General features: G+C 52.2%; 1 protein-coding gene across 1 annotated transcript in view; it reads left to right on the top strand.

Moving 5' to 3' along the window:
• Positions 1-17282, top strand: part of ABCA13 (ATP binding cassette subfamily A member 13) — a 395180-nt gene that overhangs the window by 108085 nt on the left and 269813 nt on the right. Inside the window, exons 21-24 of the mRNA XM_027045998.2 lie at positions 4637-4800; positions 6588-6667; positions 7374-7495; positions 15436-15630. Coding sequence (XP_026901799.1) covers positions 4637-4800; positions 6588-6667; positions 7374-7495; positions 15436-15630 — 561 coding nt within the window. The remainder of the gene's footprint in view (positions 1-4636; positions 4801-6587; positions 6668-7373; positions 7496-15435; positions 15631-17282) is intronic.

Genomic DNA, 17282 nt, shown 5'->3' with positions numbered 1-17282 from the left:
AGGGGGCTGCTGTCCACCTCTTCCCAGTTCTTTAAACAAATTTTTTTTTAATGTTTATTTTACTTTTGAGAGAGAGCGACAGAATATGAGCGGGGGAGGGGCAGAGAGAGAGGGAGCCACCGAATCCGAAGCAGCTCCAGGCTCCGAGCCATCAGCACAGAGCCCGACGCAGGGCTCTGTTGCATCCACGCGACTCCTGAAACAGAATGCTACGGGCACCAGTGACAGTTGCAACAAAGTTTATTACAATGAGAGGCAAGGCCGACCGATCGGGACCAACACTCTTGATAAGAGTGTGGCCCCGAACAGCCGGCGTACAGAGTTTTTAAAGCCGATCACATCGTTTTATCATTATCTGGGAACAGAACAGATAAACAGTTCCCAGATGAGTTAGAAACAGTTGCCAGATGAGTCAGAAACAGTTATCGACAGAAACAGTTATCAAATGAGGTGATCATTTTAGACTTTCTGCCGCTAAGTTGCAACCAGTGGATCTCCTTGACCTTGTCTCTGATGCTCTTTTTTGAGCTTTTGTTTCCTTCATTGGTAAAGCCTGATTCACAAGAGTATGAAGTATGATTTACAAGAGTAAAAGCAAGGTTGTTATCTTTTGACCTTCAGTGTCAGAAGAAAGTTGTTATCTTTCAAGCTAAGCGTTAGCCCTACAGTACAATTTAACCCTTACAGCTCGAACCCATGAACCGCGAGATCGTGACCTGAGCTGAAGTGGGACATTCGACTGAGCCACACAGGCGCCCCCACCTCTTCCCAATTCTGGGTTCAGGGACGTCGTGCTGGTGGCGTGAGCTAGGCCATGGTGACGCCATGTACACCACGGAAATTGGCAAATTCTACGAATAAGATCTTTTTACCCAGGGAGCCAGTTATTAAACATTTACGAGCCCGTCATGGGTTTTGACTCCTGGAGAACATGCCAGGATCGGAAACTTCTTTCCTTCAAGCGCTCATCCTGGACGCCATTTATCACTTGCGTTCTCCAGTGATGCTGCTTTAACATATGTCCAATGGAAGATGGATCATCACCCCGAGTAGAGAGAGGGGTGCTCTGGACAGGCTGGAGGAAGTGAGGCTAAGCTCCAAACCCGGTGACGACGTGGAAGGCCTCCCTCGCTGAGGAGCAAGAGTCCCGGGCCCTGCGTCAGGCTCGAGGAGGGGTGACGTGTTTGGAAAGCCAGGGGGCTTCTGCAGAGATGACGCCTTGGTGGCCCGTTGATTTATTTAGACCCTCCACATCTTATTTGCGCCTCCTGCAGGTCTTTGTCCCGTATTAAATGTGGATCCATAACAAAAAAACCCGACAGCCGATTTTTGAGTGCCGAGTGAAGTTTGCAATCATAGAACAAGGCCAGAACCGCCAGCATTCAAAGCTGCCTCAAGGATCGGGTTTCTAGTTCCAGTTATCAGGATTGTCCACGGTTCTGGCTGGAAACGGCGAGGTCCGTTTTGATAGAGAGCCGACGTTCCTGTCTTTCGTGACAAGAGTAGAATTTTGCTTATCTCAGGATGCCAAAGCCTCGAGGACAGATCAAGGTTTTCAAGAGCCTGAGGCTTTTTAGAATCAGAAATGCTCTCCGGCTGAGGGGTGTGAAGTGCCATGTGCCCGGCAGAGGTGAGGGAAAGGCACGGAGCTATTTTAGCATCCAGGCATCTGACGGAAAGTTCTAACACAGAATCGCCTCAGGGCCAGGGGACGTGAGAGCCCTAGCCAAGTCGATGAGGCCAGGGTTGGGGGTGCGGCCCCACGCCTTCTTTCGCTCATGCCCCTCAGTGGTGGAAAACAGCAGTCAGGGGGATCAGAATTTACATTATGATGCAAGTGCCCAGTGAGTCCTGACATGGAGAATGTGGCTGGGATCCAGCTTGGACTGGGGGCTTCCTGCCTTCTCCCCAGATCTAGCCCTTTGGAACTCCCCTGGGCATCATTGCCTCTGCACAACAGACGGAATTCACCTTGCTGACCAGCAACTATGGGATGACAGACCTCTTTAGCCAGAGTCTGGCTCGTGTGCTTGGTCGCCTTAGCCTGTCCCCAAAGCACAGCCTCGCGAATGTCAGCCTCAGCTTTTGTCCCCGACACTTCCTGCGTGGAGCGTGGGGTGTCTGTGATGAAGGAAGCCAGAACTTTCCTTCCAGTGTCCTTGCTGCTGGGGAGGGGCGTGCACTTTCCTTTCTCTGCAACCCTCTATATATCAAAATTATTGCGTTGTTAAATTTAAGAATAAAATCCAGAACAGGAATATTGTAAATGAGTAGCATTACGTTTCATGTGCATAAAATTACAAAGTATGAACTAAGGATTCTTTTGTAAAAGGGAAGGCAGCCCTGTGCAGCGGATTTTCTTCAGCCCACGTTCTCAGAAGTGAGTTGTACCCATAGTTCTGACCTGGATGCATCTGTGACCTGTGTGCTGGGAAGAGGGGCCTCCACAGAGGAGGGGGATATTGAGATGGGGTCTGGATGTCCAGCCACCTTGCAGATGCTCTGCCCAATGGCTGTCTGTCCTCTGGGTTCCTCCCCAGGATGCAAGCCTCTGGGAGGCAGGGGGTTTGTGTCTTGTGTTCACCACTCTGGGCTGGTGCTCAGGAGGGGTTTTCTGAACGGGTGAATGATTGAACCGTTCTATAAGATTTCTGTTCTAGCTTCATTCCCAAATTGATGGGGAAAACGTGAACTGGGAAAGGGAGCCATGATCCTGGGCGAGTAAGTGAAGAGGTGCCCGGGTGTGTGGTGGTCTGCTGGCTGGGTCGGCTCCCCCGGGATGCAGGTCCCAGGTGCTGTGCTGGTGTTGGTGGTGGTGGTGGTGTGGATCTGGGTGCTCTGATCATGTATGAATGCTCCCAGTGTTATGTGTGGGAGTGCTCCCCGGTTCCATGTCTGGGATTGTTCCCTGGTGTCCTGTGTGTGAGTGCTCCCTGGTGCCCTGTGTGTGCTCCCCGGTGTTCTGTGTGAGTACTCCCCAGTGCCATGTGTGTGAGTGCTCCCAGATGTTGAGTGTAAGTGCTCCCTGGTGCCCTGTGTGTGATTGCTTCCCAATGCTGAGTGAGTGAGTGCTCCCAGGTCTGAGTGTGTGAGTGCTCCTCTGTGTGTGCCCTGTGTGAGTGCTCCTTGGTGCCAAGTGCAAGAGTGCTCCCTAAGGCTGTGTAGATGTTCCCAGGTGCCCGGTGTGTGAGTGTTCCCTGGTGCCAAGTGTGAGGGTGCTCCACAGTGCCATGTGTGAGTACTCCCCAGGGCTGTGTAGGTGCTCCCAGGTGCCCGGCGTGTGCGTGCTCCCCTATGCCCTATGTGTGAGTGCTCCTCGGTGCCAAGTGCGAGAGTGCTCCCGGGACTGCGTAGGTGCTCCCTGGTGCCAAGTGTGAGAGTGCTCCACAGTGTCATGTGTGTGAGAGCTCCCGGGGCTGCATAGGTGCTCCTTGGTGCCAAGTGTGGGGGTGCTCCACAGTGCCGTGTGTGTGCACACGTGGGAGTGCTCCCCACTGCCTTGCCAAGTCTCGGGCCCCCAGGCAGATCCTCATGGCTGCGCCAAGCGACTCCTGGCGCAGGTCCCTCTGCCTCCACATGTAACTCTCCTTGGAACGCGTGTTTCTTCGCGCTCTCCGGTCACCTGAGTGATCCGTGGTTTCCTTTGCGAGAGCAACTAAGGTGGGTGTCAGGGAAACGTGTGGAAGCTGTGGACAGCAGAAATCTCATGTAAGTGTCGCTTTCCTCTGGTCCTTTCTTCCTGCAATTGCATAACCTGGGGCCAAGCTTCCACCATCAGGAAGGGTCGCGGGATGTAAATACAATATGAGGACGCGAACACGGTGCTGGTGCTGTGACTGACTGACACGTGGTGGGATTTCTGTGTTGGGGGAAGGTACGGGCCAGCCTGTGTGTCTTACGCGTACTTACGCACGTGCAGCTCTCCCGTGTCCGTCACAAATTGTTACATAGGAAAGAAGTTTTGCGTTTTTACCGATTTATAGGGATTATTTTAAAAGCCTTTTTTGTGAAATGGTCTCCTGTGAAGCTGGTTAACGTTCGTAAGAAGACGCTGAGATGACCAAGGACTCCTGGAGTCAGGGTCTAGACCGGGGGATTCCATCGAGCCCCTGGGAGTCCTGGGAGCACCTCCCTCGCCGAAGGGAAGATGGGGCACTTCCGGGCTGCGCTGCGGACTTCAGGACAGGGCAGACCCAGCTTTTACCCACTTGATGGATGGACGACCACATACGGTTTCTTCTCAGTGGTCGGTTTTGTGGCTGGGAATTGTGCAAAGTGTCAGTTTTCAAACCAGGAACAGACTCCAGGAGGCCAAGTGCCAGGTCACCAGCTGGGCTGTGCTCACACCCTGTCAGGCTGGGGAGGACATGCCCCTTGCCTGGAGGACTGGTGGCAGAGGAGGGCACAGAGATGGTACCCCGTGGCCCAGCCACTGATGGCAGTGCGAGGGAGCCAGCAGACATGCTCACACGTGCCCTGTGTCTGGTGCTGCGTCTCCCGAGGCCCAGGAAATAATCACACGCCGTACCCGGGGTGGGGTGGGGGGTGGGGGGAAGCATGCGTTGATCTGGGAACTGGACGGGAGCCCTTACCAACAAGTGTGTGTGTTTCTAACCACATCCTTGCTGTTTTCTAGGAAATAGAAGAGACATGGTCCTCACCCCTCCAGCTGGACTGTGAAAGTCTTAGCAGGAATCTTTCCAGCACCCTGGCGAACTTCAAGACTAGCCTGGAACACGCCACTGACCAGGACTGTGAATGCGAGCCGGTGCTGGACTTGGCCCAACAGCGTGTGCACACGTATGTGCGAGCTCAGCCACGTGCCTTCCCTGTGCTTTCCCCCGCCTTCCCCCGCCTTCCCCTGCCTTCCCCCGCCTTCCCACGGTTTCTTTCATAAAGATGTCTCAGGACCTCAAGGGGCGGCTGGGTGGCTCGATCGGTTGAGCGTCCACCTCTTGATTTTGGCTCAGGTCTGACCCCAGAGTCATGGGATTGAGCCCTGAGTCAGGCTCTGTGCTGAACGTGGAGCCTGGTTAAGATTCTCTCCCCTCTCTCTCTCTCTGCCCCACACCTGCTCTCTCTCTCTTTTTACCCCCCTCAAAAGAAAAAGATGTCTTGAGTTTCTAAGTTATGAATCTCAGACAATAATGTGTACCACATACTATGAATATGCATATTAATACATCAAAGTTTTCCATGGCTTTAAGTTAAAAACATTTTTTTAATGTTTATTTATTTTTGAGAGACAGAAAGAGAGAGAGAGAGAGAGAGAGCAAGCAGGGGAGGGGCAGAGAGAGAGGAGAGAGAGAAACTCAGGCAGGCTCCAGGCTCTGAGTTATTAGCACAGAGCCTGACGCGAGGCTCAAACCCACGAACCAAGAGATCATGACCTGAGCTGAGGTTGGATGCTTGATCGACTGACCACCCAGGTGCCCCATTCATGACTTTTAAGTTTTTAATTAATTATTGTTATTATTATTTGAGAGAGAGAGAGAGAGAGAGAGACAGTGTGAGTGAGTGTGGGGCAGAGAGAGAGGAGAGAGGGAAACTCAGGCAGGCTCCATGCTGAGACGAGCCCAACATGTGGCTCAATCCTATGACCCTGGGATCATGACCTGAGCCAAAATCAAGAGTTGGATGGTCAACTCACTGAACCACTCCAGAGCCCCTATTATTAATTTTTTATTAAGTCATGTCTACACCCAACGTGGGGCTTCAACTCCTGACCCCAAGATCGAGAGTTGTGCACTCCACCGACCGAGCCAGTCGGGTGCCCCCATAACGTTATGTTTTCAGTGGTGAAATATAAGAGCGGCATTAGCTCAAAGGTTAACTTTATTGATGATCGAGATACTAGATCAAATGTTAGAGATTATAATATGGTATCAAATGCATTTTATAAGGGCCACCCAAGTGGTTCAGTGGTTGAGCATCCAACTCTTGATCTCGGCTCAGGTCATGGTCTCACGGTTCATGAGTTCGAGCCCCGCGTTGGACTCTGCGCTGAGCCTGGAGCCTGCTTGGGATTCTCTGTCTCCCTCTTTCTCTGCCCCTCTCCCCAGCTCATGCTCTCTCTCTAAAAAGAAAAATAAATTTAAGTAAATAAATAAGTGAATACGTTTTGTAAGGGCAGTCACTGATTCCTGAAACTGCTTTCCTATTGGATTAGCCTTGTTCTGCGTCCTCTACGTCTGTGCCTCCGGAGGAGGAGCTCGGACACTTTGTATCCTGCAAATGACTCAGAAAGAATGATGTTCACCTGACTCCTTGGGGTCCCAGCTTCCTACGCATTCCGTGATCTATCCTGTCTGTTGTTTCCATCAATGCAGAGTCATTCGTGGCACACCCTTATCCCCCTGACTCCTCTCGCCTGGCAGGGGCCCCGAGGGGACACTCCCGGAGCCACGATGGTGTCAGGCATTCACACTGGGAGAGCGTCAGGGGATGCGCTGTGTCTGATTATCTGAGGAAGCTTGTGGAAATGTGATGCGATCCAACTCCTCTCCTGGGAACGGGAGCAGTGTTATTCACCGTTGTTTCCGGGGTTTTATTTTGTCTAAATTGGCTTTAATTTTGTGCCTTTTTAGGTTGGCCCAAAGCCTCGAGGAGACTTGGTTGTCGGGGAATCCCGTGATGGCCTTCCTCAGGAATTTCACAGTGACCGAAGGTAAGATGGGGTACCTCCAAGTTCGCATCCTTAAAGATTGTGTTTTCTCACACAAATATGTTCCTAAGATAAAACCTACAAAGGGGAAGTTACTGTATGTGGGAAATAATTCAGAGCTTGGCTTCTCTGACATACTTGGGGTCAAGAAGGAAAGTCAAAGTCCTAAAATCCTAGGGACCAAAACCGGGAGCGGGAAGGATGAGAAACTCCTGTGGTCTGGGTTTCGCCCCGGCCCTGCCTCCCTGGACAAGCCATTTGGTGTCTGTAAGTCTGTTTTCTGTCTGTTTAGTCTGTACAATTCATAACACCTGCGAAGCAGCAGCATGCCCCATGTGGTGAGTTTTGGAAAAAATCCTCATGCGATCCTCCTCTTGTTAAAAAAAGCGGGATAAGTAAATATGTCGACAGAGTTTCCTGCAGGCACTGTCACTGTCCCCTAAGAAAAACATCTTTCTGGAGTAGACCCTAAAATATACAAGTCTTAGAGAGAGGAGTCACGTGAGCGGGGACAGACCTTGGGTTTGCCTTGGGTTTGCCTTGCCTCCAGTGTGAATGATCCGGGCTCCGGAGGACGTGACTTTGTCTAGTGTTTATCGTGAGCTGGACAATCCTCGCTGCGGTCTAGTTATCGATTCTCGTTTTCACAGTTAGCAACAGCCCAAACATTTATCGTTACAGAATTCCCTTTCCTTTGATTATTTTTCAGATGTCAGAGTCAAAGATGTGATGCAGAACGTCTCCAAGCTCACCAGGGAGCTCCAATCTTCCATCCATGTCTCAAACGAGACCATCCACAGTGTTCTAGAAGCCAGCATCTCCCATTCGCAGGTGCGGTGCCCCTGTGTCTCTGCCCACTGAGCCGGCCACTGTCCCTCGGGAGGGGGTGGGCCACTGCGCCAAAGGGCTGACTGGAGGCAGGAAGGGGTAAGAGGCCAAGCTGGGCGCCAAAGAGCATCACTGGCGATGTCAAAGCCTTGGGGTCTTTACTTCTACAACGTTGCCTTCTTGAGGTCAGAAAGGCTAAAATTGGTGATGGTATTCAATCCAGTTGCTCCCAACCTTGATGCACGACCCCCCAGGGCAGCCCTGCTTGGTTAAGTAGGGGTTGCATATTCTTAAAAATGTACAAAAACAAACATGTAGAAAATTCTAAACATCAACTGTGCTTGCCTTTAAGTTGAGAATAACTTTCTGTGCTGACCGCGTGTGGAGGGCTTGGCTTATCGGTGCAAGCAGCCGGGTAATGAGCTGTGTCCCATCCCGGGTGGCTGGGATGCAGGGTCAGCGTGCACAGGGGGTACAGGGAGGGCCGTGCGCTGGCTGATGCTGGGTGCAGCTCGTGCACAGAGGTGGGAAGAGTGTCGCCCATGGCTGGGGTCACAGGAGCCTTTGCTGGCAGTTTTCTGAGACGCCCTTTCAGGCATTTCCAGCTGGAGGTTTACTTCCTGTTCTAAGAACCTTCTAGAAGCAGTAACCGTGAAGATGGCTCTCCAGGGAATGTTTCTGTTGACAATTAGCTGGGCCCCGATAGACATTCACTTTCATGTTGATTCTATAACCAGGATCCAAAGGCAAGCCCGGACAGGTGGCTCCATCACGGGCATGCCTCATCTTCCTGCGTGTGGCAGACATTGCCAGTTATATACATTCTGGGTTTGTGGCACCCCTGCGTCCTGGGAGTCTGTCGGTGACAGTTTTCCAGCAGTGTTTGCTCACTTCATGTCTCTATTGCATTTTGGTAATTCTCACGATGTTTCAAATGTGTTCACTATTATTGCATTTGTTACGGTGACCTGGGATCCGTGGTTACAACTCACCAAAAGCCTATTTGGTGGTTAGCAGTTTAAAAAAAATTTTTTTTAATGTTTATTTATTTTTGAGAGAGAGGTAGAGTGAGAGAGAGACAGAGAGCAAGGAGAGGAGAGGCAGAGAGAGAGGGAGACACAGAATCCAAAGCAAGCTCCAGGTTCCAAGCTGTCAGCACAGAGCTCAATGCGGGGCTCGAACCCACCAACCATGAGATCATGACCTGAGCTGAAGTTCGACGCTTAACCAACTGAGCCACCCAGCCACTCTGGTGGTTAGTGTTTTTAAGCAGTAAAGTATTTTTTCACCAGGAAATGTACTTGTTAAAGACCTAATGCTGTTGCACACTTACTAGGCTACAGTGCAGAGCAAATGGAACTTTTTTGTTCCCTGGGAAGCCAGAAAAATTCATTTGACTCCCATTATTGTGATACTCGCTTTACTGGCAGTGGTCTGGGACCGAACCCGCAGTATTTCCGAGGTGTGCCTGTCATTCAGAATTAATCTGCAGTGAGAAAGACCTAGCTTAGAAGCTAGGAACCCAAAATTCTAATGACAGTATCACCAAGTTCCTTACGGTGAGTCTTGGAAAATTCCGTTGCCGGAGCTTGTAATGGGGGGTATGGAGCAGTGGCCGCATCAGTTCTGGTATCTGACTGACAATGCTGTAAAGGGAAGGGACCGGTTAGCTAGCTTCCGGGGTCCCTTTCAAGCTCTTACCATACTTGGGTTTGGGCTCAACTGTTTAGACACCTTTTTTTCCCATTGGCGTGTAGTTGACATTTAATATTCAGTTAGCTTCAGGTGTATAAGGTAGTGCTTTGACGACTGTATGTATAATGGATGCTCACGGTGATGGGTATTTCTCAGTGGTATTGACTGTTTTCCCTATTCTGTACCTGTTCACCCCCCATCTCGCCCGTCTCCCCACCCGCCTCCCCTCTGGCAAACGAACAACAAAACAGAGAACAGACTTCTACTTAGGGAGAACAAGGGCTGGGCCCAGGATTTTGGGATGGCGGCTGCCTGACGAAGCCAGTAGCCAGCAGGTGTCACTGGTGCTCTATCCTGGGAGTGCCGGGCCCGCCTCGTAAGGCCATCTTGCCATGGACGTGGTTGTGGGTTGTGCAGGGTTTTACGTTCACGTGTCCTCCTCTGCCTCACTGACAATGACAGTCGTGGTCGCACCTAAGGAGCCGGACAGGCAGGTGACTCGGAGGTGTGCCGAAAGCTCGCGTTTCTGCTGTTCAACCAAACATGAGGTGCATGCTTCACTAGCTCAGTGTATCCACAGACCCACACGTGTCTCCGGACCCTAGGTAACGAAGTCACGTTTGGTGAGGGGACGGCACTGTGGGGTCTGGTTCTTTCTGGACTGTCAGGCAGAGAGTATTTTTGGCGGAAACCTCCATGTCTTGCTCCCTGGACTCGTCTCTCCTGATTTCAGTGTTTGTGAGTTTCTGACATCAGAGTCTTGGGTGGCCCGCAGGGAATATTTGTCAGTGGCACGAGAGCCCTGGACAGACTGCAAGAACCCTCATTCATTCATTCATTCATTCATGAAATTTTCCCTTCCACTAGGTGTACTTCTCAAAGTGCTAGGGGAGAGGACGTTCTAGAACTTTCTATGGCAGTGGCCCACATGCTGCACATGCAAGTTCACATGTGTGGGTGAGCGGACAGCGTTGGGGTCAGGTGGGAGTGATGAGAAACCCCCAGCCATGAAGAGCCATGTGGGAGAGTCTTAAGCTTGGACATGTGGACACAGGGCTGGAGGCAGGGAAGCTGGAGAGGAGGCGCTGATCCCAGGCCTCAGTTCTGGCTCCCAAGAGCCTGCTGGGGGCGCCCATGGGCAGCTCCCCTCCCCTGTGGTGCTGCATTCTTTAACACCAGCAGATCCCATTAAACCGAGATCCCAGACTTGGGTGTGTGGGACCCCTGTGTCCGCCTCGCCCGCCTCCATCCTGGGCTTGGATCCCCTCCACCGGCCCTGTGGGGTTCCCACGTATTTTATGCTGTGATGCCGCGTTGTTGGCTTCAAGTCAGCGGTCACTTCCTTCTTTGTATTCAGCCAAATTTTTATTCTTTAAAATTAGCAATGAGGTCAGAGTCAGGACCCAGATAGACTGAGAGAGAGAGAGATCAAAGAGTCTGTCTACCCTCGATGTCCATTTGCTTTTTACCCGAAAGAAGCAAGCGCATGAGGACAGCTGGGGAGATGGGCGCTGTCCATGGTCCTAGCATGAGGAGGGCTAGGGAGATGGGCGCTGTCCATGGTTCTTGGCAGATCTCTTCCTCTTGGGGGTGTTCTTGTCGGGGAAGGTGGGGAGGGGACACTTCAAGAGCTCCCGTGTCTCTGGGGCGGCTCCGGAGAGAGAGGGCATTCTGAGACTTTTTCTTCTTTCCCTCAGGCAGAGAGGCTGGGCCTCAGTGGAACTGGCCCGGCGTACCTCTCGCTCGACACTGGTTCCCTGGGCACTGTTGACAGCTGGCAGGCACGGTTTGGGAGCACAGAGATTCCTTATGGGAATTTAGCCAATATCATTCTTCTCCTTTGTTGCAACACATGAAGTCTGTCTGCTGAAAAGCTGCAACAGATCGTTCTTGGCGTTGCTTACCCCAGAGCAGACCCCGGTCAAAATCTGCTTCTTTTGCGGGGGTGGCTCAGTTGGTTAAGTGTCCAACTTCAGCCCAGGTCATGATCTCGAGGTTCGTGGGTTTGAACTCCATGTTGGGCTCTGTGCTGACAGCCCAGAGCCTGGAGTCTGTTTTGGATTCTGTGTCTTCCTCTCTTTTTGCCCCTGCCTCGCTTGGACTCTGTCTCTCTGTCTCTCTGTCTCTCTCTCTCTCTCACACACAGAAATAAATAAACATTAAAAACAAAATTTTTAAAAATCTGCTTGTTCTGGCAACTGCTCCCACCCCAGAGAGAAAAAAATAGTAATGTGAGTGGAGCTGAGGGTCTCTGGCCCATGTGCAGGATTTTGGCCAGGTGTCTCCTAGAAGACATGACCAGCTGTGTGGGGCATCTTACCCTGGAGGCTGAGTTTCCAGCATTTTCCACAAGGGACCCCATCTCTGTGTTGTGAGGCTGGGTTTATGGTCCTTTTCATCTGGGCACCTGAGGCACTCCACCATCTCTAAAATCAAAAGTGTCACTCTCTGCTTCCGACGGGACACGTCTCTGCCGCTTACACACATGTATTTTCAAACCTGCTTCACTGGATTTACGTTGATCCCTGCCCAAGTGCCTCTTGCTAGTTGCAGTCAATTTTTCTAAACTGCAACGTATTTTTAATCCTGGCTTTCCTTCGCAGAGTGTCTTGTTGATCTCGCCTTGCCCGTCACAAGGGACAGGAGCATATTTTGGTATTTTTATTCAAGTCGTGAATGCAGGAGGGTGGCCACACCTGTTTATCAGTTTGTCTGGGCTCTTAAATCAGCTGCAGCATGTAATCTGGGGTCCTGGCATGTCCTAACCTAATAACTTTGCTGTCCAAAGGAAAGAATTCTTGGGGTGCCTGGCTGGCTCAGTGGGTTAAGCGTCTGACTTCGGCTCAGGTCATGATCTCACTGTTTGTGAGTTTGAGCCCTGTGTCAGGCTCTGTGCTGACAGCTCAGAGCCTGGAGCCTGCTTCGGATTCTGTGTGTCTCTCTCTCTGCCCCTCCCCTGCTCACGCTCTGTCTCTCTTTCCAAAATAAACAAATGTAAAAGTAAAATAAAAAAAAAAAAAGAATTCTGTATAGACGTGGCTCATTTGACTCTCCCCACGTGGTTTGTGGCCACGGCCATTTTCTTCAAGAGTTCCCAGATAGCCCACGGGTCAGAATACATCCAAGGGACTGACCCTGCCCTGTGGTGGTGATTCCTGAAATCTGCTTTAAGAAATAAAACTCAGGTAGATTTCATTTCCTCCGTGACTTCCTAAGTAGTGTAGATGGTAGACCCATTATCCTGTGGAGTCTGGAGAGGGGAAATGTTCTGGAAGTGGAGCCAGCCAGCCAGGGGGAGCGGGGTCTCCCAGTAGCAGAACTGGGGCCTGCCTCAGTGGGCAAGGGGGGCCATTACTGCTGCCCTAGGGGCCAGCCTGCGGTTCGCGCAGGGCAGAGATAACCCATGACATCAGTTACTGGGAGAGCTGGGGTCAGGGCCCAGCTGCCCCCAGGTGCTCATGCCTGTCCGTGGCTCATAGCTCATAGGTGGTTGAGCAGGTCTGAGCCCTGCCACCCCTGTCTGTACGTGGAGCATGGAGTTTCCACCCTCTGCTCTCATCTCGCTGGTGGCTCCACCGGCACAACTTTGACACCACGGACTCGCTTTCCCTGTTTCTAGTCCTTCTGCACCACGGACAGTGTTTCCTTTCTGGTTGTAATTAGGCTGAGAGCAGCAAGTCTGAGTCTAGAACGGTCAGCCGGGCAGAGTCCAGGCCGTCCCTGGGGCGCCCCGGGCTCTCAGCGCAGGGACCTGCCCGCCGCCCCCCCCACCCCCCCGCTGGGCCCTCCCCTCCCCCCACACCAATGTGAAGCAAGAGCATCGGCACACTGACGTCCCTGTCCCGGATAATTGGCCAGTCAGCCTGAGTAGCACAGATGAAAGACGCCCGTTCCACTTTGACGAGGACACGGGCGTGGCATTTCCAGCCCAACAAAAGTGTTATTTTTGTTTAACTCCCCACCTGCTCCCACCTGCTTCTGGTGTCTTCCAAGCAGGAAAAGTGGACTTGGTGAGATTCAGGAAAGATAAAGAGTAAGGTCTGGAAAAGCACAGAGAAGTGGATGCAGATTTGCCGCAGGGCAGAGCTCTCATGTGTAGTCGTCCTGTGACAGGGCATGGGACCATGCAAACTTGTGTATGCAAGTTTTTTAATGTTTATTTTTGAGAGGGAGAGAGAGAGAGAGGGGCACAGAGAGAGAGCGAGAGAGAATCCCAAGCGGGCTCCGCACTGTCAGCACAGAGCCTGATACGGGACTCGAACCCACCAACCCTGAGATCAAGACCTGAGCTGAAATCAAGAGTTGGACGCTCACCTGACTGAGCCACCCAGGCACCCCAGGCGTCCACAATTTTTAAGATGTATTTTTGCTCTGGGACAAATTCTCCGAGATGCATTGATTGTGACCCTCCCTGGGGGCCACGGGGTGATACATTAGATGGGAGCCAAGACCAGGCTCCAGAACAGACCCCAGAGGGGCTGTTGTTGGCTGGTTCTGGTCAATGCTCACCTGAAGTCTGGGGCACTCTGGAGTCATGGGCTCCAGTGCATCCCATTTTCAAGGAAAACTTCATACAGACTCCCAGTTCGTGGAAATGATGGAAGAGAGGCCACCCCAATTAAGGCAAATGGTGGATGTCCATACTCCAGCCGTTCCTCCTCTTGGAATGTAACCCCCTTCCCATAAAGGCAGCTATCCTTTACCCCCACGAGAGCACATTTGAAAACGGTGGCATTAAGGAACCTTTCTCAAGTTGTGTCTGGATCCTACATGTCCCTTATGAAGAAGGGCACCTTGTTTAAGTAGGTGTGAAAACACTTAATGTATCTCAGAGATTCAAAATGTACATCAGTGATAAATGGAGCATCTGGCCATTTGTGCCGGAGGACCCAGGAATATTTGGTCAAACCCCAGTCTAACGGTTGCCATGAAGGTATGTTTTAGATGAGATTAGCATTTACATCAGTAGACGTTGAATAAGGCAGATCAACCTCCATGGTGTGGGTGGGCCTCGTCCAATCAGTTGAAGGCTGTAATAGAAAAGATTTTAGGTTCCCAGAGGAGGAGGGAATTCTGCCTCTAGGCCCAAGCTACAACTCTTCCCTGGGCCCTCAGCCTCCCGGCCCACCCTTTGGATTTTGGACATGCCCCTCCACAATCACGTGAGCCAATTCCTTAAAACACCCATGTACATGTCAACGCACATCCTGTTTGTTCTGACTGATAAACCTGATTGATGCAATCTTCGGTTTCCTTTTTTTTTTTAAGTTTATTTATTTATTTTGAGAAAGCAAGAGAGAGTGCAAGTGGGGAAAGGGGCAGAGGGAGGGAGAGACGGAATCCCAAGTAGGCTCCATGTTATCACTGCAGAGCCCGACATGGGTTTCCAAGTCATGAACTGTGAGATTGTGACCTGAGCTAAGACCAAGTGTCTGATGCTTCACCGACTGAGCCACCCAGGTGCCCCAACAATCTTCTATTTCTTAGTGGTTTTCCTGGGCTCTTTACGGCACGGTATGAAGGCGTCTGATGAGGTCTGCCTGCTCTTGAGGCTCCTAATAAGTGAATAATGGCTTCTGCTGGGTCTCACTTGGCCTGAATGTGTCATAGCAATCGGAGGCATCGTGGTATAAACACACATGGGAAGTCCGGTTTTGAAATTGGGCTTTACACCTTGCCCTGTTGTGAAGGTCACGGTTGAAAGCCATTTGCAAACGGGGTCGCGCCTCGGAGCCCCTCGCGGAGGCGTGCGGCTCTCGTAAGCCAGACGATGATGCGAGTGGCCCTCAGCTTCTCCTCTGAATGTGGATGCTTTTCCTTTTCAAAAACTTACCACAAGCTTGGACGTCTGGTTTTCGTTGTGGAAAGGGAGGCGGAAGAGAATGATTTCACACCGACAGTTGAAGAGCGAAGGGTGCTTGACTGCAAGTGTGGATTAAGGCTCCATGTCAGAGCCTCGGGGAGGCAAGGGTGGCATGCGTGGGCCCCGAGGGGCGGAGGGTGGTTGGTCCTATGGCACGGCCCCGCGTCATCAGAAGGGGCAGATGTTTCAAACGTCGGAGAATCGTGTGCATATTTTAGGAGAATGTCCGTTCGGAATGCTTGAAAGCACACAGAGGTTTGCGCTGTCGGCAAATCCTCAGCCCTTGTGGGGGGCAGGCTGTGGGGGGCTCCTCACTGAGGAAGCTCCGTGCCTGGGGGCTGCACCTCCGAGGATGCTCCCTTCTGACCCTCCCGCTCTGTAACAGGTTCTCTGGAGCATCCTCGCGGTGGCTTTGTCCGGAAGGTGTGATCTAGACGCCCTTCGCCTGCTACTGGCGTTTCCCGAGGACGGGAAGTCGGGGTCTGCGGTGCGGGAAGTGTGTGCCCTGCCCGGGCCCGAAGTGTATTCCCTGATTGTGTCCATGAGTCAGAATCTGAATCTGCGGAGTTTCATTTACAAAGTAAGGGGGGTGACAATGGTGGGGGGGGCTGACATGGGAGGCATTGCGTCTGCAGAGGGGACCTGCCACGCGGCCGTGGGGGCCCAGCAAGGTGCACACCCCGCCAGCCTCCGCCAGCCTCTGTGTCTCCTGTGCACTGACTCTGGGAGGGGTGGCTCGAAGCAAGGGGTGCCCAGGAGACCTCCCAGGGGGCCCCTGGAGTCAGGCCTATCAGGACATGTGGCACAGTGGTGGTGGTGGTCAACGTGGTCAGCACAGAAGGACCAATAAGGAAAAGCCCTTCCCCATGTGGGGTTCCTTGGGGCTGTGAGAGCCACCCCCGCGAATCAGGAGCTGCTTCCACCCCTCCTTGGCCTTGGCCTTCTCTGCCCCATTATGTCCTGAGACCCACAGCCTCTGTCCTGGGAACGTCATGTGCCCATCTCTGCCAGGCCCTGGTCACTTGGGGAAGCAGCTCATTACCTGACCCACACGCTCCCGCACATGGCAGATGGGACAGTGTGTGAGGGAGAGGGTTGACTGTGGATGGTGAGCAAGTTAACCCGGGGGTGTCCCGGTTAACCTCCAGTAACCCCCCCTGTGTGGACGGTGAGCACCACTAACCCAGGGGTGCCCCGATTAACCTCCACTGACCCCCCTGTGTGGACGGTGAGCACCACTAACCCAGGGGCGCCCCGATTAACCTCCAGTGACCCCTCCGTGTGGATAGTGAGCACCACTAACCAAGGGGCACCGCGATTAACTTCAGTGACCCCCCTGTGTGGATGGTGAGCACCACTAACCCAGGTGCGCCCTGATTAACCTCCAGTGACCCCTCCATGTGGATAGTGAGCACCACTAACCCAGGGGCACCCCGATTAACTTCAGTGACCCCCCACCGTGTGGATGGTGGGCACGATAACCTGGGGTGCCCCCATTAACCTCCAGTGACCCCCCCCGCCGTGTAGACGGTGAACACAGCTAACCCGGGGGTGCCCCCATTAACCTCCGCTGACCACCTTCTGGGCTCTGCCTCTTCTAGAAGTTCTTTGTCTTCTGTCCTCCACTGAGTCTTACACTTCCAGAAACTTTGCCTGTGCCCTTAGGGACCAGCCTTGCTCCACGTTCCTCCCCAGGGACAGATTTGCCGACATCTGGGCTCATCAGAGGTGACACAGGTGTTGACAATGGCAAAAGTGCTTCCAAACTGGGGGAACGGCTTTGGGGTCAGGAAAAGGGGGGGTTTGCCTTCCCAGCCTAGTTTCTTCGTGGTCCCCCTCCCTCTGCTGGGTAATTGTTAGATTACACACGCACACACATTCATAGAACAAATACTTTCAGATCAAGTATATTTAAAATGCACAGGCAGGAGGGGGGCGCCTGGGGGTCTCAGTCCATTAAACGTCTGACTCTTGGTTTCGGCTCAGGTCATGATCTCACAGTTCATGAATTCGAGCCCCATTTGGGCTCTGTGCTGACAGTGCAGAGACTGCTTGGGATTCTCTCTCTCTCCCTCTCTCTCTCTCTCTCTCTGCCCCTCCTCTGCTCGTGCTCTCTCTCCTTCTCAAAAATAAATAAATAAAAACCTAAAAAAAAAGAATTGTTTTATTTTCACTCTTAAAATATCCACTTTAGGCATCTCCAAGATAAAGAGAAATACTTGGAAATTGATT

The sequence above is a fragment of the Acinonyx jubatus genome, chromosome A2 (assembly GCF_027475565.1).
Source record: "Acinonyx jubatus isolate Ajub_Pintada_27869175 chromosome A2, VMU_Ajub_asm_v1.0, whole genome shotgun sequence".
Lineage (NCBI taxonomy): Eukaryota > Metazoa > Chordata > Mammalia > Carnivora > Felidae > Acinonyx > Acinonyx jubatus.
This window is presented reverse-complemented; position numbering and strand designations above follow the sequence as displayed.